The sequence below is a fragment of the Ambystoma mexicanum genome, chromosome 11 (assembly GCF_040938575.1).
Source record: "Ambystoma mexicanum isolate Mex_15411 chromosome 11, UKY_AmexF1_1, whole genome shotgun sequence".
Classification (NCBI taxonomy): Eukaryota; Metazoa; Chordata; class Amphibia; order Caudata; family Ambystomatidae; genus Ambystoma; species Ambystoma mexicanum.
Window position 1 is genome coordinate 773,449,979 of NC_090934.1, and position 20,696 is coordinate 773,470,674.

A 20,696-nucleotide genomic window follows, 5' to 3' on the forward strand; every position below is an offset into this window, starting at 1 on the left:
ATAAGAAAATTGCACAATAAAGGCTATAGCCTACAGCTAGTCTTTACTTCATCCCCCCTCATCACCTGGCAGACCACATACCACTCACCACTCTGCTGGTCTGACCACATCAGCAACCCACTTTCGATCACCAACCCAACCATGTCCCACAAAGGTCAGGTTAAACACCACCTCACTCAGAGCTGCTCATTCCAAACCTTCCCCATCAATGAGCTAGATGCATACTTCACAGTCTTCCCAACACAGGCAACGCCTCTGTCTTCCAAGAAGTATTCAACAACTCCACAATGAAACTGGTGGACACTCATGCCCCCCTAGAAAATAGCCCTGCCAAGACCCAAACATCTGCCCCTTGATGCGCCCCTGAGCTCGCTTCTAACAAACGCTCAATCAGAGCCCTACCGAAATGTTGGTGCAAAAACATAACCCTGGAGATCTCACCAACATCAAATCTCGCTGCACCAACTGTAGGATTCTGATCACTGAGGCACAAGCTGCATACTACTCCCCCTCACACAACCCTGAGGTGCAAGCAACTCAGGAAAATGTGATAGAATCAACAACGTTTTCACTGAAAGATTTGACAAAATCCGTCATATCACTGAATTAACCTGCCCCAGTGTTAGCCACCCCAGCACACACACTGACCCTACTGACCAAATGATCTCCCCTGACCTAAAAATGCCTCCCTCAAACCTACCTCCTAAGCAGATGAGATCATCCCAGTCTCCATCAATCATCAATAAACAATTGATAAGTCTGGCGCTAAATGCACTCCTCTACATCATTAATGCCTCCCTCATTAAGGGGTAATTCCTGGACACCCTCAAGACTGGTCTTATACATCCAAAAACATGTGGGGCATAAGACTGGAACCTTAAGTGCTTGTTTAGGATTATGTTAACATTTAAATTTGCAACTAAGGTAACAGTAACATGTAACTGCTGCTAGTAGTTGTGTCAAGCTGGATCCTCTTCCTAAGGAATCCAAAAAAGGCTAACAATTCAGATTTAATGGGATTGTATACAGCTGACACGTGTTTCAACCACAGGTCTTCTTCCAGGCTGTAGAAATGTCCTGTATTAACATCCCACATTTGGGAAGAACAAGCTGATTGATATGAACTGAATTACACCGCCAGCCCGGAACAAAAGTCTCCTGTCTCACGCTTACAAATCTGGTCAGGAATGGGGCAAATATGTCCTTGTGCTCTAAAATCAGTTATAAAGGGAGAATATCAATGGGCAAGAAGTGGGTTGCATGGAGGATAACATTCAGAGCATATCTGGACAGAGATTTGCATTAATGTAAAGGTAGGGTGTTCATGATCCTTGGGTTTAGTGATAGTCTGGTCCTTTTGTATGAAAGAACTGCTTTGGACATTTATTTTGTTTCTTGCATTGACAATTTTAGCTTCAAAGGAGGCCTGGACCGTAGAGCAGGTTTGGGATACCTTTGGTTTTTCAAGCAGTTTCAGAATCTTGAATAGCTTTCCCGTAGAGTTGGAAGATTGTTCGATCTACGAATTGAAGAAATTCTTTTTGGTGTCCAGTATTTGAGATTTATATAGTTTATCTACCTCCTTCCAGGCTATTCTGGTTTCCTCAGAATGTTGTTTTAGCCATTGTGATTTTAGTGCCCGTTTTTGTCTTTTGAGAGCTCTGAGTTCTGGAGTAAATTAGGTTTGGTGTCCTGTGTGATCTCTAACCCGTTTGGATTTAAGGGGTGCCGTTGAATTTCAGGGAAAATGTTGGAAAAAGAGGTCATCATGCAATCAGCTAGGACGTAGGTACAAGTATTGGTCATGATGGTATCTAGACAAAGTTTGAAGTCTGGGCGGAGTACCTTTTTTGAAATTCCGACTAAGAACTGTTTTGGTCTGGTTGTTAGGTTTGGCGAGGAGATCTATCGTTTGGATAGTAGACGATAACAATGGTCTGACCATATGCATGGGATGGTCTGGTTAATATTGGCTATAAGCTTTCTTGTCACTATCCTGTCCAGTAGGTTGTTTTTGTCTCTGGTTGGTTCGCTATTTTGGATCTCGTGGGCTATGATATTCGGGGCGGATTCTAACTCAATCACTTCTTTATCCGGTTTGTTTTCTCTCCAGCGGTTCAAGTCCCCCGGGAAAAGGGTTGCAGAATTAGGCATGAAGAGGTGGTTTAATATTTTAAGATTTCTACATTGAAGTCAGGCATTGAAGTAGGTGGCCTATAGATTAGAACAATGTTAATACAATTATGATGGGTCAAGGTCATTTTGACATGTAGGATTTCACAGCCAAGGCATGACACTGAGGCAGGAAAAATTCCTAGCTCCGTTTTGCCAATAATCGCCACCCCACCACCATATCCTTGATCGCGATTAGTGCAAAAGGAGAAACCTATGGGAATGGCCAGGCTGATCATAGGGTCATTTGTGTCCTGTATCCAGGTTTCCGTGATGGACAGAATATCAAGATTACTATCCACCACGAGGTCATGTACATCTCAAGCATGTTTATTTAAAGATCTTGTATTCAGGAGGGCAATTTTTTACTTGGTCTCCTTTTTTTTTTTTTAGGAGGGGGGTTATTATTTTCCCTTACCATGTTCTCTAAATTGGTAAATCTGGGGGTAGGGCCTTCTTTGATCATTGTACATGAGGTGAAGGAACTATGAATGATCGTATCTAAAGCCCTATCTTTGTCATCAGAGCCAAGGCACTTCTTTGCTCCGTTTTGTGAAGGTACAGGTTTGTGGCTCGGAGGCCTTGTGCCAAAAGGATATGGTGTGGGGACATGAAGTATGGGTGTGTTGCCATGATGATTAAGTGGCATCGGAGGTTCTTCTATTTTCAGTATTGGGATATTAGAACAGGAGGGGATCCTGTTATTGGTACATGGTCGGTTGCTCTTCCTTGAGTGCTCAGGGAGAGTGTTCAGTTTTGTCAAATTAAGTTTGTTTATGGGGGATAATCTATTGGCTCTTAACACAGCCACTGATAGAGATTCCATCAGTGGATGTCCCATCTTGGCTAGCAAAAGTACTGATAGCAGGAGTACAAATGTGATAAGAGGGAAGAGTTGGTGTTTGGGTAACTTACTCGTAGGATTCCTAGCCCCGAGACGCCGAGCATGTTGATGACCGGCGAAGACCCGCTTATTCCAGGTGCCCAAGGTAGCCCGATTTATGCTGTGCTGGAGCAGGTGGGAGATGTAGTTCCAAAGTTGAAAGCTAGCCCAAAGCAACTGGCAAAGCGAGCTGCTTTAAAAGAAAGTACTAACTTGCGTGCAGCAAGGAAGGCACAAGCAAAGTACTAAAGGTACAATGCAATAACAAACAGTTTTACAATTGTAACAGAAGAGTTAGCACCAGTGATGTCATTTAGGGGTCGCCAGAGGTTGCATCTGTGACCGCTGGAGGTCTCCCTTGCTACCACTAAAAAAATAAAAGGTGTCTTTTTTTTTGTAATGCAAGCTCCTGGGCTCTTTACTTCTGGAGTGGCAGGTTTTCTTTGTTAAGATCTCAAAAAAAAGAACATGGGTGCCACAAGTCTAACACTTTCAGCAGTGACTCTAAATAAAAAATAATAGGACTACCAAATAATGTATCTTTCTGAAATTCTATACAATAATTGCTATATTCATGAAAGGTTTATTCCAGGCACGCTTCAGGGGGTGAATCACTGATTTAGTCTATTCTTAAACACCTCAACTCAGCCTTTCATCCTTCTGAGGTCGATAAATGAGTAGCTAGACAGGTTGGGTGATATTGGGTGCATACTTTTTCTAATAAAGTGCTTAAGCGTAAGTGCTATATAATAATACATCATTATCATTTGGCAATGGATGTCTGCTATCATTCACAGTAATTTGGTAATATGGGTCTATTCACACTGATGCTAACGATACATATGGCGGTCCATTCTTGTATGAAATGTACATCACATTATTGTGATATCGTAACCATATTTTTCGTAGTGTTCTTAGGAACAATGCTATGTGATGCCACTTCCTGTTTTGTCAAGGGGTGAAACGTCGAGTTCCATCGCTTCCCGTGATATCACTTTGGGGTGGGGTCAAATGACATCACTTCCTGTGATGTCATTAGAGGTCAAGGGCCGTGTGATGTCACTTCCGCTACCCCTGCATTTTGGTGAAATGACACCCCTGGTTAGTACACAAGGAAAAACTCATTTACACTCTGGAAAATAATCACAATCTCCAAGTGAAGAGCAGGGGAGTGGCTGTATATAGCCGGCAAAGACCGTCTTGTTCCAGGTGCGCTATTTAGAAAGCTTACTTTCTAAATGGCCGCCTATAGCTCTGACAAAATAAGCTAATCTAACCCAGGTCTGCTTATTTTAACATCCAAGACTATTTCCATCTCCCTGTACTATTGTTCCTGCTTAAAATTATAGTGCAGACCTCTGAAACAGCGTTTTTCTTGTTATCCACCTGCTTATCAGATCCTAACGTATACTTCCAGTTTTTCTATACTTAAAGTGGTTTGGTTGCGATCTAAAGCCCCTCTCGCCTGACCATATGTATTTCCAGAACTATTTGCCCAAGAATTATTTATCAACATCGATTTGTGCTAGTTCGGTATTGTTAGGAGTGCTGAAACACTTAACTGATTTAAAAAAAAAAAATAAAAGCTTAGATTAACTTTCCTGTCATGCTACCATTGTACATGCTCCACAGTATTTCCGCCTCATTTTCAAAGTTGTCTATCTTACAGATCAATGTGCCTCTCCTAATCATGCTCACAATTGACAACTGAGACTTTAATGGCTGTGGGCACCTCCATGGCCTAATTTCTTTGAAGAGCCGACAAAAGCCTGGAGAGCTTTCCCGCACCTCATCTTCCGTTGTAAGGCGACTGGCTACCTGAGGCATGATACTTGAATGAAGTGAGTCTTGCTTACTGCTTGCCACGTAGTTATTGCTTCAAGCATACTGCCGCTATGTTCGTACCATCAGAATGCAAAAGTGGCCTGGAGTGAACAGTTCAGGATTCCTCTGCCACAAAGTGTCTTCCAATCCCACAACTAACCTAAGCCCACACCCAAAACACCAATAAGTCCCAAAAAACAAATAACACACCCATGGAACTTCCTATCACCATGAAGACTAAACTACTGTCTGGGTGCGCAGAACCAACCTCTCCAGCTCTCTTGGAGCATTGTTCCAAGGGCTACTTGTAAACAAGTCTCTGGCCTTTGAGCAAAACCAAAGGTTACTTTCATCATTGAAAGAAGAACCTGTACAGAGCACCAGCTTTTTCAACAGGGGCGCTTACTTCTTTTACAAGTGATTTATGAAAGTGGGGTCTTGAAATATCAACCTAAGTTGCTCTGCGCCCTATGAGAGACGTGTCGCATTGCCGTGAAAGTAAAGAGACTTCCCCTTGCTCCGTTGTAATCCTATAAAAGCAACATTGAGCTTGTTCCAATTTATAGAATAGAGATAAGATGGTAATGCTTGCACGCCGATTCAAGGCAAAACATGTTTTATGAGTGACAAGATTCAGCTTACTCTGCCATGAGTCTGTAACGCTCTCATACGTCTAAGGGATTACCAGTGACAAAACATTAAGCAAAGTTACACACAAGAACTGTTTAGAACATTACTCAGTCCGCTGTGCTTCATTAGAATTGGAACCTATCAAGGAAACAAACAGAGGATTACATTAAAGCAAAGCGTAATAAACAAATCATACCAGAGACCGTTATGGTTTCTCTCTTTCTCTTTTGTCTTTTTCCAACCCCCCCTTTTTTTCTCTCAAATGGTACTTTGTACATATGTGCATTTCTTTCTTACCTTACAATCCACCCATTCCCCCCTCCTTTACCTCAATGACAAACAACCGTTCAACGAAATTGCAAATTGTCTTTGGATCTTAATTATTCAAATATGTAGATTCAATAATGCTGTTCTTTTAGTGGTATATGATTTGTTGAAATTACTATTATGTAAATATAGTGGTCATTAACCCCAATTGAAAAAGGCACAAGTACGTCCCGAAACACGTGCCTGAACGAAGGGCCATCATGTTAAAATAAAAAGCATAACATTTGCACATTGACCCACTACAGCAGTTCTGTTTTTACTTAAGTGGCGCGACCAATGTGTGAAAGAGTTTTTGATTTTCTTCTTGTCTGTACAAGTGTCTTGTCAGTGCACCATCAGCAAGTGCAGCAAATTCTCAGTAGAAAGGACGGTCTTTGAAATGAGTCATCTCAGCAATAAGGGCAGCGTTTGCATTCTGACTGTTTATGCTGATAAACCACAAGCAGATAATGTACGAACTATGTTGCTGGAGGTGGATTGCAGCATCACCAAACTTGTCAGATGATGATTTATTTCACCATAAAAGCAGGAACTCTGGTTTGAAAAGCATTCTAAGGAGAAGTCTGGTTTTATAATTGACTTTATAACTCTGGTTATGTGGATGACATTTTATGAGGGACCAATAAAACCTCCAACATTAAGTGATGGTTTCAGCATTAGTCTCTGCTACTGGTGCAATAAAATATTGGACCTGCCGCAGACCAGTTTATTGAACAGCGGTTTTACTGGAATGTAAATGAGTGCAATCTCTCCATTTGATAGGTTTTCGAGCCTAGAACAGACAGCCTAAAATCTGGAGCAACCTGGATTCTAGAAGCACATCCAGAGCAGAATCAGATCTACACAAAAGGGACTGGTAATGGTAATTACTGCTGTAATGGTTGAGCTGAAACTGATATTGCATTCTTCAATGATCCATGTTCTACTGTTGAGGCTTGCACCAAAGGCAGCAGAAAGGCATCCCATATGTATTTAAATGACCTAGCTTAAAGAGGTGCATGAGAGTAAGTTGGCAGAAAAGGCAGAAGTGAGTTTCCCAAACCATGACAAGCCTCAATAGCAGCATGCCACTTTCCTCTGTCACATTTATCAGGATTGTTAAGTACAGCATTCAGAAATAAGGAAGCAGATCTCAAGTGCCCTCTACCTCTCTAAACTGTTGGGGTTTGGCTACAGAGAGGGGCTGGGTAAAATATTTATTTTTGGCTGCATTATGCAAAAAAAGATAGAAAAACAAAATAGTACAAGATACTCGATCACAAATTTGGAACCATCCACTTATTGCTTGCTTTGAAAAAACACTTGGAACCAAATGAAACATCAGAACACCCTTCATTGATGGTCATAAAAGGGTAAACCGTCGGCCACAAACTGTTTGTGGTCCTCTTTACTGGCAGAACAGAAATTAGCCCAGGCAGACTATACCATGCACACGTGGAGTCCCTGCATATCAAGGGCCTGTTTTTCAAGTATATTTTTAAAAAAGGTTAATGGCACTGTCACTAGAGAACAGGGCATTCGACAAAATTGATCCAGACACTATGAAACATGATCGAGTAGTTGGCTTTTTATGAACAGTACGTTTTTCAATTTGAATCGTATATTCAGAGGCATATAGTTGGTTAATAAAATAGTAAAACTCCACAATCAAGACATTTAATCACAGCACTATGCTTAGTGAATGTCCTGCGAAATGTTGGCCATGCATTATAGCACTTTAATATTCAACGGTAATCTTTTAAAATACACTAGATGATCCCACCATCACTGCTGTAGGAGTTACAGCTATTCAACCCTAGAGATTAATATGTACAATCGTTAAAATGCCCAACCTGGAGTGCTGCCGCTTGTTCCTAGTTCTAAATCCACATAGTTCCATACCTTGAAAGAGTGAGATTTGTTCCATAATTTGCTGCACAAATCCTCACATATTATCATCTCTAAAGGATAAGCTACATTAACTTTATCAACTTCACACCATTTGCCCCCCCCCTACGACTAGCTGAATGTCCGTGTCCTTATTAATCTCACACTTACCTCACAGACAGTTGGCAAGTCGCAATGCCACTGCCTTGATTTTCCGAATCAGTTTATTTATTTTTTAATAACTGTTTATTTGAATTTAAACAGCACAACAACAACATGAATATAAACATAGCATTCATCAGAGAAACAAGGCAAAATACACAACGGCAAAGGCGATGCAGGGCCGAGGGGCCACGACACAGCCGCAAGACGGGTAGTTGCTGGCAATACTGGTAACGTCTTGTGTCCTCGATTTAAGGGGCGGGTGAAGGGGAAGAGCAAGAAGGGGGGGGAAGAGGGAAATAGGGAGGTGTGGAATTCAGTGAGCATCAAACCATTTACCCCATATCTTTTCACATTTACGGGGGCAACCCCGCGCATTATAGATTCGGCGCTCCAATGCTGCACATCTGTTTAGTTCATTGCTCCAACGGTTCAGGTTTAATGGGTCTGCGGAGCCCCAGTTAGCAGTAATAAGCCTTTTGCCCACCCCCAGCGCAACCGCCAAAACATTTTTTCATACTTTGCCAAATCCACTTCTCCCCATGTTCCCAGAAGTGTCATTTTGGGGTCTTTAGGAATTGGCGTCGCCAGGACAGTAGAGATCGTATTGTTGCAGTCCCCCCAGAAAACATGTAATACTTGACAGTCCCAGATCATGTGGTAGAACGTGGCCGGCTCTCGCTTGCATCTAATGCATGTCCCATCCTCGGCCCCCCCCCCCATATGGCCATGGCTGTGCGAGAGCAGTAAGAGCGGTGGAGGATTCTAAGCTGTATTAGTCTGAGCTTGGCTTCTATCCCAATCTCTTGGGGGGACATTAATGCTTCTATCCAGTCTTCTGGTTCCAGTTCACATAAGTCTCTTTCCCACCTTTCCTTGAGCCGATCTAGTTGTTTAGCCCCGAAGGAGTTGAGGGCCTGATAAAGGGTGGAGGTGACCTTGGATAGAATTTGTTGCGGGAGAACATCGGTCTCAATGGGGGAGCAGGAGGGGTATGGTTGTTGTGTCTGGGAACTGGGTGCGAATGGCATGAGCCAGTTGTGCATGTCGAAACTGGTCCATAGGTGCTAAGCTGAATTGATCTTGCATGGCATCAAAGCTTAGGAGGCAACCACCTTGGATCACGTGCTCTAGTGTGTTTATCCCTTTTGCTCCCCAGTGTTCAAAAGAGCCCATTTTCACTATTTCCGGAAGGTATGCATTATGCCATATGGTTTGGGATAGTGTTGGTTTCCCTTTCCAGCCAACCAGTTTGTGTGTGTCCCTCCAGGCGTGACGGATATGGCGTGTTATTCTTGGTAGCGTCGGGAATTGGTTGTTGGTGGCATACAAGACCTGTAGTGGGGGTATTGGGAACATGGTCTCCATTTCAATACGGATGTGTGGCAGTGTGGGGTCTGCGTGTAACCAATCATTTACCACCCCTATCTGTGCCGTGGGATAATACGTGCGTATACAGGGTAGACCGATGCCGCCCTCCCATACCGATCTTTGGAGCTTATTAAGGGCCATTCTGGGTTGTTTCCCTCCCCATAGCAGTGTGCGGAGGTTCCTTTCAATAAGTGTGAAAGTTTCCTGGGGGATAGCAAGCGGGGCATTTTGGAGAACGTATAGAAGTCTGGGGAGGGTAATCATCTTGAACAGTGCTGCCCTGCCCATTAGTGATAGGGGGAGCGATTGCCAGTGGGAGACATCTCTATTAAACCACTCTAATACAGGGTTTAGGTTGAGTTGAAGGAACCCATCTAGTGTAGAGTCAAGCCGTATGCCCAGATATTTAAATTCCCTGATACAGACATGGTAGGGGCAAGACGAGGAGGAAGAGAAGTGGAGACATGGGGCGCCCCTGTCTAGTACCTCGGGCCAGAGGGAATGGTCTGGAGGTCCTGCCAATTACCCTCACAGTGGCTTCTGGAAATGCATATAGGAGTTTGACCCACGATATGAAGGTATGCCCAAGGTTCATTCCGGCCATGATTGCCCATAAGTCGTCCCACCCCACAGAATCAAATGCCTTTTCAAAGTCCACCGCCAGGAGGGCCAGTGGTGACGGTATGCCTGCGGCTCTGCTCAGGGCAAGTCGAACTCTACGTAGGTTCATGCGAGTGGATTTATTGGGTATAAATCCACATTGATCTGGATGGACCAGTGTCTCAATCACCTTTAGTAGTCTATTAGCAAGTGCTTTGGCGAGGACCTTAGCTTCTCCGTTGATCAGTGAAATGGGACGGTAGGAGGCACATTCCTCCGGGGGCTTTCCGGTTTTATGTATGACCACTATGCACGCACTTCTGAGGTCTGGGGGGAGTGCGACTTGCTCTTTATATCGTAGGAGCATATGGTGCATGAGTCGATAGTGCGCCGCCAAGGCATTTCCAGGTCTCTGTTGGGAAGCCATTGGGGCCTGGAGTTTTCCCCTGTTGGAGCGGTGCAAGCGCCTCTTGTATTTCATTCTCAGTGATTTCGGTGTTCAGGAGATCTGTTTGTTGGTGAGAGTTTCGGGATCTCAATCCAGTCGAGGTAGCAAAAATGTGGGGCGTTCGGTAGGTGGAGTATAGAGTTTCTTATAGTAGGCAGCGAATGTTTACACAATGTCAGAGTCTTCCGTCAGCAACGTTCCCTCCGGAGATCTGATAGCTCGCACCTGTCCTCTGCTTTGTTCACGTGTCTCCAACCAGGCCAGGGTTTTGTTTGCTTTGTCCCTTTTTCATAGATTGGCTCCGGACCAGCCGATGGGCCATTTGTGCATTGTCCAGAGCTATGTTGCCGAGGGCTTCCTGTGCCGTGACCAGGGCTTCCTTTGCTTCTTGGGTGTTGTGTTAGAATTTGTCGTTCGCATTCTAGTACATGCGCTTCTGCCTCCCTAACCTTTTGGGCATGGCGTTTCCGGTGGGCGGAGACCGCCGAGAAAGCTTCCCCTCAGAGGACCGTTTTATATGCCTCCAAAATCGAGATTGGGCATTCCACTGAGCCTTCGTTTATTTCGAAATATTCTGCAGTCTTTTTCTCAAGTTCTTCCGTGATTTCAGGAAGCCGCAAGTGGTATGTGTTCAGGCGCCAATTGCTATCCGGGCATTGACCGGAATTTTTCATGGTCATAAGGAGCAGAGAGTGGTCCGAGATTCCTCTTGCAAGGAATTCAGCTGATAGAAGTCTATGGGTTGTGCTACGGGAGATGAAAGCGTAGTCAATTCTTGAGAGCGATTTATGCACACCGAAGAAAAATGAAAAGCCGGCCTCGCCGCTATTGAGTGAGCACCATGACTCTATTAGCCCCAGTGCTTCGGCAAACGCGGAGAGCGATGTCGGGGCAAGTTGGCTTCCAGTTCTCTTATGGGACCTATCGAGTGTGACATCCAACACTTCATTGAAATCTCCCCCTATCACCCATAGGCTGGCTTCCTCCTCCAGGAGCAAGTTCCGCAGCTCAACCAGCATTTCCTTCGAGAGCGTGGGGGCGGCGTAGATCGCAGCAAGACCCCATTTCTCACCTCGAATGTCTGCGAGCAGTACTACATAGAGGCTCGAGGATAGGTTCTTACTTTTCTGACCTGTAGGGGGACTCGTTTATAGACGAGTATCATTGTACCCTTGGTGCCTTTTGTAAATCCAGCTTGGTAGGTGTGTGGGTAATTGGATCTTTTGAAGAAGCTGCTGTCCGTGCCAATCAGGTGTGTTTCATTGAGGAGAACTATGTCTGGTGAGTATTGGTTGAGATACTGGAGCACCAATCTTTGTTTCACGCTGGAGCCGAGGCCGTTAACATTCCAGGACAATAAGGAGAGCGTGTTGGTGTTCGTTTTATCTGCGTGGGTCACGTATTGGGGCATCTGGGAGGATTAATGGTGGTCTCGTGTGTTTCCGAGGTGCCCGGAGGTATTCACAAGAGGGAGGCGTCCAGAGGTTGCCATGTGATTGTGTGATTAATATCTGGATCGCTCGGGTATCATTGGCCCCGCCAGTAGCCAGTGTTCGATTTCCGCGCCGGTATGCGTCGGTGTCATGCCTCCTCATCCAGTGATTCTGGTTACTTACACCCTTAAAACTCCCCCCACCCTGCACTCCCCCCGCCCCCCAACTGGGAGCAACTGGGAGCACCTGTCGCCCAAACATTGAACTTACAACTAGAAAACTTCTTCAGTATGACCCGGACTGGGGTAGTGCCTACACCGCTTAACGAGCGGCGGCCACTAGGTTAAAGTTCCCATATTGGTTCACTGAAGGCTGGTCCTCGTGTTGCGGAGGCCTCATCCGTTCTCTGTAGGGCTGCTGGCAAGATGCTGCGTGGTATCGACATCCGCGCTTGCCGGGGATAGAGGGGGCATGGGCCGCCCAGGCCTGGGTTTCTGCGCAGGCGGGTCAGGTGGTGTGCGTCATGCTCTGGAATCATTGAGGACTCATGTGTCAAGCCAATCCCATGCATCTTTGGGGTTGTAGAAAAGATGAGTGGTGCCCTCGTAATGGACTTTGAGCAGTGCCGGGAAAAAACAGAGCATACTTGATTGATAACGACTGGAGTTTCTTCTAAACTGAGTCGAATGACTGGCGGGCCTTTTGAACTTCCTTGGTGTAATCAGGGTAAAACCAGACTCTGTAGCCGATGTATGTGATTGGGCCATTTGCAGGATAGCATCGCGGTCTCGATAATTCAGCAGGCGTGCAATTATCGTTCTAGGCGAGGCTCAGGAGTAGGTCGTCCGGTGGGCACCCTGTATGCTCTTTCTATGGAAAAGAATTTGGATAATTTTTTGGGGGCGCAAAGACATGAGCCAGCCAGTCTTCAAGGAAAAGTTCAGCACTGGGGCCTTCCTCCTTCTCCGGTATTCCAAGAATCCTGAGATTGTTACATCGCTCCCTCCCCTCGCTGTCCCCAGCGCGATATTCAAGCTCGGTGACTTTTTGGGTGATTGCGGCGAGTTGTTGTTCCAGTCAATGAACAGTGTCTTCGGTGTCTGACACCCTCTGTTCCACTTCACCGACTCTAGCCAACAGGTTGCGTAGATCCTGGCGAATGAGGGACACCTCTGTGGATAGGCCTCCGATTCTGAGTTCCAGTGATGTTCTCGAGTCCCCAATCGCTTTCATGAGGTCTGTCAGAGAGATTGGAGGGTCGTGGGGCTCCTCACCGGCACCTTCCTCTTCTGGGGTCTGGGTCCCTCGGCGGGGCGGGGCCTCCATAATGTAGAGGTCCATTTTACTTTGAAGGGTTTGTCTTTTGGACTTTTCCTTTCCCATGTCGCGTTTGGTACACCCAGTATGGCGTCAGGTCTGGGTATTTCTCGTTGCCGACACAGGGAGGGTTGGTGTTAGAGCTGGGGGGGGGACGTTGCATAGGTCAGATTTCTATGCCGCAGCGACACGGGGTGCCCACGGTGTGCCAACGCAAGGGCGGTGCCAAGAACAGTAGAGCATGTTCCCTTTGTGTATGGGGCCCTCCTCCAGGGCTGCCTGTCTCGTTAGGATGATGCAATGTGCATTGGGGGGAGTCCGCCCCTGCGGTTATGTTGCCCCGTAGCATCTGTTCCACTGCCACAGGCTCCGGCCCGCAGCGTAATGAGGGGGGAGGGGGGAGTATAGGGGTCCACCGTGGTCGGAGGGTGGCTGTGGTGGTTGTGAGGAGGGGTGTCCCCAGCCACCGCTCCCCCACTGCAGCCCCACTGCAGCCCGACTATGCGCAGACTTTTTGGAGGGGGGGAATATGGTCTCCCCCACTAGTGTGGGACAGTGCCACTGATCCGCTCACCCGCGTAGCACTGACCAGTACTTCTCCCCGTATAACACAGTTCCATTCACAGGCTCCGTGGGCCCTGTTGTTGGTCCGGTTATATAGGGAGCCATGGGGGGGTAGGGCGGGAGACGAGACAAGCCCCCCCCACCCCTCACACACTCGTACCTTGCTGCTGTCGGGTGTGTTGCCGGCGTATCATCCGCCAACAGGGGAGCGCAGCACCCAGATCATCTTGTTGTGCTGCGACTCAACCCCGGGCATTGCAGTCTCGCTGACGGGGGGGGGAGATCACAAGGGGAAAGGCTAGCGGTGCGGGCCCAGGCCTCGGGCAGGCACGTAGAGTGGCTCCCAGGACCGTCCGGTGGATGTGGTGGAGCGTTTCCCTCGTGGTCTTCTGCGGCTACAGCGAGGGGGGGGTGCCGCGTCCCAGTTGCAGCGCCGGGATCGAGAGAGGCGCGGTTGTAAATAACTTCAGGTGTTCCGGCCACTGCACTGTGCTTCTACGTGGTCTCTAGGGTTGAGCGGGTGGGAGAGACCACAGTTGGCTGTTCGTCGGCGCTATTGGAGCGCCGCGGGGTCTCGTTTGCAGGCTGCCTGCGTGTCTCCGGCACATCTCCTCGCTCGGGAGCCGCAGCGTTCACTGTGTCTCTGAGGGGGAGGGGTGGGCAGCCGCTTCCGCCCACGCCACAATGGCAGCAGGTCGCCCGCCAGCAGTCTTCAGGCTGGTTCTGGCGTCCCCCGATCCGGTTCCTCTCCAGAGTGCAGCGACAGCTGCGCCAGTGGGTCTGCTTCTGCTTGTAGGCAGCTGGGGTGGGATTGATTCTCGTAAAGGGAATATAATTTAGGATGATTGTAGCGGCCGCTGGGAGCCGATGTATTTAGCTCCACATGCATTGCGCGCGCGTGCGCAGTCCGAATCAGTTTAATAATTATCAAATTCTAGTACAACATTAAAACACACTTACGATTAACCAATGCCACATGGAGACAATAGGTTGATTAGTGCCCTCCCCCATCTCTGTTAAAAAAAAAATCAAATACAGCCGAGAAAACAAACGCACTAGAAAATACCCACCATTAACAAATTAAGGTTCGAGTTATATGAGCATGCCCTCTGATGGAAGATGTTGCTCCCCATCAATGACCAGTAATAATAAACTAGCAATTAGAGATATATATGAAATAAATTACATTGCCTACTAGTGACATTTCTGCTTTATTTACCTTTAGTTTCACATTCCTGAAAGGCAGAGGCAGCAATATGCTTCGTCCCAAGACCGCCTCCACAAGAAAAACAGGAAGTCCTGCCTCTCTCTGGTTGGTAGGTTCCCATGGGGCATAGATGGCAGGGTTTAAAGCCATCAAGAGAATATTCACCAGGCAAACAGTGACCTGAAAGAAAGGAAAACAACAGATTCTCGAAAAGAACTCAATAAGAAATGCTACATTCTTGACTTCCTAATACGACTTTCTCTGAAAAAAACAGGCTTTAACGAAAGGTCATTTTTTTCCATTTTCCTTTGCCTTGCGATGAAGTCATTAGCAAAGTGCCACAAAGTGTGTATGATTTATTATGGATTTCTAGTTTTACATGCAAGAAAACATGTAGCTACGAGGTAAAATGTCCTTAATCTATTTTCATCCCTTAGAAATAAAATTAAAGTGAAATCATAGGCTTAAAAACAAATGTTCATGACATGAATAGGATTACTGTGAACACTCTTCAGAGACAAAGTGTGGGTCCCTTGATTACCTTATGTCCTAATCAAAGAACCACGAGGTGAAAATAGTTGCTTGATGTTCACTGCCTGCCAAATCATTGGGTACTGCAGAAGCTTCTGTGTATGTTGCTAAACTTCTTTAACCTTAGCGGTTAGTGAGAAATAGTAGTCCTGCACAGGAGGATGACATACATATCTGAACCGTTCAGACACTACACCGGAGAGGCAGGCCATATACCCAATAAGAATTCTAGTAGGGGCTCCAGATAAGGTTTTGAATGGAGAGAATTTTACTTCCCGTTTGAGGTATGGATTTATTTTAAGCAGTGAATGAATTCCACTTCCAAGAAAATACCCCCTTGCAGAAGAGTAAAGAATACATTTTAACTCTTGAAAAAGATATCCTCTTGCAATCCATACTTTTCAACCTAGTAATTCATGCAAATTGCAAGAGGCACTTTTAAAGTTCTTTCTGGGCTTAGGCAGTAAAAATAGTGGGGTGCATTGCTGTGATGCTGCTTTGTTGGTACCACTGATCTGTGCATAACCATAGCGCAGTGAGGAGGAAGCCAGGTGGGTGACATGCTCCTCTGCGCCTTTTTGCTATTTTTTGTTGCAAGTGTTTTTCCCCCTATTTTTCTGTTAGGGGAATTTGCCAGCAGTTATGGTCTCAAAGTGGTCGGTATGCAGTTTTTCTGTATGGCTGTGCTGTTATCAGTTGTGATGAAAGAGTCTCAAAGCTTTGGGCAAAAGAACAAATTCTTAAATTAGGACATTAAACTGGAAAACATTTTGGACAAGGGCGACGAGTGCATACTGAATAGATCAACAGTCATGCCACCACTAAATTGTGTACCAAATGTGAGATATATCCGCTCCAATGATCTAAGGATTATAGAATTTGAAAAGGGAAAGCCATATTGATAGTGTCTTCCTACTTGTTCCATCCCCAGTGGTCAAAGGTATGCTGCAGGAAGCGGCCGAAAGTTTGCTGATGCTGGGGTTCAATCTGTCAGCAGTAAGGCAAGCAAATGATAGACACCCTAATGGAAAAACACAAGAACAACAAAAGAACGCCTCCTCACCTGTGGCAAAGTGTGCCAGAGACGTTTCAATCCTCGATTCAAGTTCAGAGATTGAAAGAACTGACACAAAGGCATACAAAGACCCCTTGAATATTGGGCAATGTCCTAAAGGACAGAAAATAAGCCTAAATGTAACCTTTAAGCCAATTCTCCATCATAAGGACTTAAAGCAGTCAGACTCTACTGGAATTGGTCAACACAAAGCCTACGAAATGGATAAGTGGGCCTGGATTCCCTGATGCCCTGGCCCAGCATGGGTGACGGTAGCAATGGAAACCAAAGAAACCGGAGATGCCTCACCCGGAGAGCCTTGTGATGTTATCTAGCGGGCAAACAGAGATAAAAATGGCCTAATGGAACACGTGTGACTTTAAACATTTGACAGCATTAAGCAATGTCAATCCCGGAGGATTCGATCTGATCTGCCTGCAAGAAACCTGGTTGAGAGAAAGTCCTGGTACGGACAGTTTCGAAATTATTCTCCCACCAGCGAAGAAAGAGGTAAGAGGACATCCGACTTCAGGCCTTTTTCACAGCGATAAGATCGGGAAGCGGACTAACGATGTTATGACCAATTTTCTTAAACCTATTTGCACAAGAACTCTTGCTGTCTTGAAACCACTCCCTGAAGGAACCAATCCAAGTAGAAATCGCACCCATAGATGTAATAAATCAATACTGCAACCCATGGGTTATCACAAGCGAGAACTTTCTAAAAATGGTTTCACATTTTATTGAGGACGAGTATACCACTCAATGTGCAAGCTACATCACAGTATGCAGAGACCTGAACTTGAGTCTGCAGCAAAATATACATGGCAAAAAAATTAGACAAATTATGGAATTCCCTCATGGATTCCTAGGACCTACATAATGTAACTGCTTTGGCCGAAGATTTTGAAAAATTGACACCCACGTGGGAAAGGGGAACTCAATGTGTAGACATTGATTATAACTACGTGTTGACAAGTCTTTATGTTAATATCATCATACACAGTGATTCGTACTACGAACAGCTATTGCAATTCACTATTCACCACTTGGCTAGTGGCAACAGGGGAAAAAAAAAGACATCAAATGCCCCTTCCCGTAGAAGAATGTCATGGAGGTACTAGAATGAGAATAACTAGGAGTGACGTGAAACAACTTGCACAAACTTATGATGATAATGCAGGAAGTACCAGCAGAACATCAGACTACCCTTTAATCGATTATACTACTTTTGGAATGCTATCAGATTAAAAAAAAAGGGATGCAACAAAGATCATCAACTGAATATCCATACCTTTGACGTATTGGTGGTAGCAAGGAGACGAGAAATGAAGACTCAAACAATTAGCTGTAAGGACAAAATTGTCCGACGGTGTGGAAAAAGCAAAAACAGCTGCATGGAAATATAGAGCCTGGCTTATTAGTTATCGACTGAAACTGTATCAGAATGATTCTGAAAACATGCTGAGAGCTCTTGGTGAGAAAAAAATCTGAAGATTTTTGATCTCTAGTTAAGGAAAACAGATCTAATAAGATCAACCTCCAACAAAATAATGTCTCTGAAAAGACTTGGATAGAGCATTTTCAGGCCTAGGCAGGCTCACTAATGCAATCGTGAAGGAAAATCTTGAGGAATTGGCCCTTTTTATTCATAAAGTAATTAAAAACATCACCAAAAAACGCAATTCTGAGCTCTATAAAAACAGCTACAGTCGTTCCAATCTTCAAAAAGGGAAAGAAGGCAAACGCGAGGAATTACAGACCGATCACACTTCTTGATGTGATTGGGAAAGTCTTTGCTTCCCTACTACTGCAGAGATTCCAGGAGTGGACCCTGAATGAGGACTGCAACAACCCCTTCCAATCCCTTTGACGAACCCGGTTTGGAACAACGGCAAACATATTACTTCTCAGTATCCTGAAGGGGAGAGTCGCGGAAGACAAACCGAGAACTTTTATGGCCTTCGTAGACCTCGTTTAAGCATTCGATCAGATTTACTGAGAAAAAGTATGGGAAAAATTACGTCATTATGATTGCCAGAGGTCAGACTTTGATCTGATAATTTCCCTCCATTCTGGTACCTCGATTAGGGTTTGTTTAAACTGGGCCGGTACCTTGTCAACGGAAATACTTACAGCTAAAGGTACAAAGCAATTGTGCCCTCTAGCACCTGCCTGGTTTCATTATTTCCTTACAGATCTAAAGGATGACGAATCAGTGAGATAATTCCCACCGACTATAGGAGGAGCGCGAGTGATGCATCTTTTTTATGCGGATGATTTAATCCTTATAGATCAGACGGCGGTGGGGCTCCAGCGTCAACTCGAAGCCCTTCTAAAATATATTTTAAAAACACAACTTGGAAATAAATAAGGAAAAAACAAAAATGTTATGCTTCGAGAAAGGAAAGAAGCGGAAAGAAAATCTAAGATGGTACTTAGAGTCCTCAAAGATTGAGCAGGTCCAGAAATGTAAATACCTAGGCGTGTCGCCGAGTAACAGCAAAGTGGAGATGGCAGCGCAGATCTCGCTACGAGAACAAAAACAAAGGCTCTGGCAATTCAGACAAATGTCATGGACAGGAAATACAGTTGTTTCTCCATATTCCCACTCTTAAACTTTTATAAAGGGAAAGCAGTACCATCAGTGACTTGTGGAGCAGAGGCAATGCCTGAGATACCATCCATACTGTGGCTAACACTAGAAGGTTTATTTTGGGGAAGAGTGTTGGGCCTGCCTAATTTGACACCCATCGCCACAGTACATAGGGAACTGGGCCTGCTGTCACTACAAGCCGTGATAGATTGGAACAGTTTAGCTCGGTTTAGGACAATAATTATATCGAACGCCCAAGACATTTTGAAACAATAAATGAAGAACTGAAGGGGGGGGGGACTAGTAAGCTCCTGAATGACTGGGCTGAAAAAAACAGAGCGAAACTAGTGGAAATTGGTTGCTCAGAAGAACAACTAAGTGTAAACCCAGCCAGAGTAAAACACGAAATTGGGTGAGCTTGATTGGATCAGGACACAAGAAATTGTGGCATCCTACCAACTGACGGCCAACCTCCCATGGGTGAGTCAAAAACAAAATCAACCTGCAACCTACCTGGTGAAGTTTCCAAGTAGACCATATTGAGAATCCTTTTCAAGAATAAGACTAAATCTACTCCCTACCAACGAGATTTTGGAAAAAAGAGGTTCTGTAGGACACAACTATTGTTTTTTTCTCCGAGGATTTCAATAAAGTAGAACATCTCAAACATTTATTATTAGACTGCCAGGCCCTGGAAGAGACTGGAAAATGTTTCCTGCAACAGCTCTGGTTGAAATGCCATTCGCTCACCAAAGAGCAATGGCGGTCAGTAGTGATGTGCTGTGGTCGCGTTTCTGAATAAGATATTCCCACATGAAAGATTAGAACTGTTGGAAAGAAGCAAGGTATAATCTGGAGACAGTTTGAACATGAACTAAGGGCTTGGAATAGGAGGATGTTGAACTCTAATACGAATATTTCATTAATTGTTTTTAAGTTTATAGGAGGATATGGACTGTAGGGAGACGGAAGTTTCTTTTTTTGTAAAAATTGCAAAGCAAATAAATCAAATACATTTTATTTTAAAAGAAATCTTACATTAGAACATTAAAGAGTTGATCGAGAAGCTGCACACCATTTACAGGTATGACATTTGAGACAGTCACACTGAACAAGTTAACTTCTCCAGTGATTGTCCACTTTTTATTAGACTCCCTGGCCATTGTGCATGGCAGGTAGAAATGATGATTTGTCGTTGGACATGCAGAAAGGAGTGCCTGCAGATATCCCCTAACCCACATATATGTGAGCTGTGGGCCAAAGGGCGAATATCCAAAAGATAGCCGGACTCCGAAGGTGGAAGCAGCCAGTGTATTCCCTTGGAAGGAGCATTTTATCTTAGTATTTGGCTTTCAGAATCAGAGCACCTTAAACAGAGATACAAACATTACCAAGGAAACTACCTTAAGGAAAATTGCAACTCCAATCTATTGACTTCTGTAATTGGATGGCATTTGGATTTTGCACATGAGGGTTGCAGATGGCCAATTAAGCTTGGGTAGTACATCCCTGTTACATGGCAAGAGGAATTGGATGAACATATTGTAAATAGTCAATTAAGCGCTAGAATATCATGTAACTTCTTGGTAAGAACGAAGTAGATCATTGGGTCATCTTGGCAGTGAATGCAGAGTTTGAGGCAAGCTACAGATTGTCACAATACTGGAATTCATGTTACAGGGTAGGATCTAACATGGTCAGAGACATGGTA

At 45.0% G+C, this 20,696-nt stretch overlaps 1 protein-coding gene across 10 annotated transcripts in view; it reads right to left on the reverse strand.

The window, feature by feature from the left end:
• SCUBE2 (signal peptide, CUB domain and EGF like domain containing 2) overlaps positions 1–20,696 on the reverse strand; it is a 1,402,698-nt gene that overhangs the window by 255,521 nt on the left and 1,126,481 nt on the right. For 9 of the 10 annotated variants that reach the window (XM_069623684.1, XM_069623682.1, XM_069623685.1 and 6 more), the window contains one exon: positions 14,817–14,984. The exons of the other annotated variant lie outside the window; for it this stretch is intronic. In XM_069623684.1, the coding sequence (XP_069479785.1) occupies positions 14,817–14,984 (168 nt within the window). The remainder of the gene's footprint in view (positions 1–14,816; positions 14,985–20,696) is intronic. 10 annotated transcript variants of the gene reach the window in all.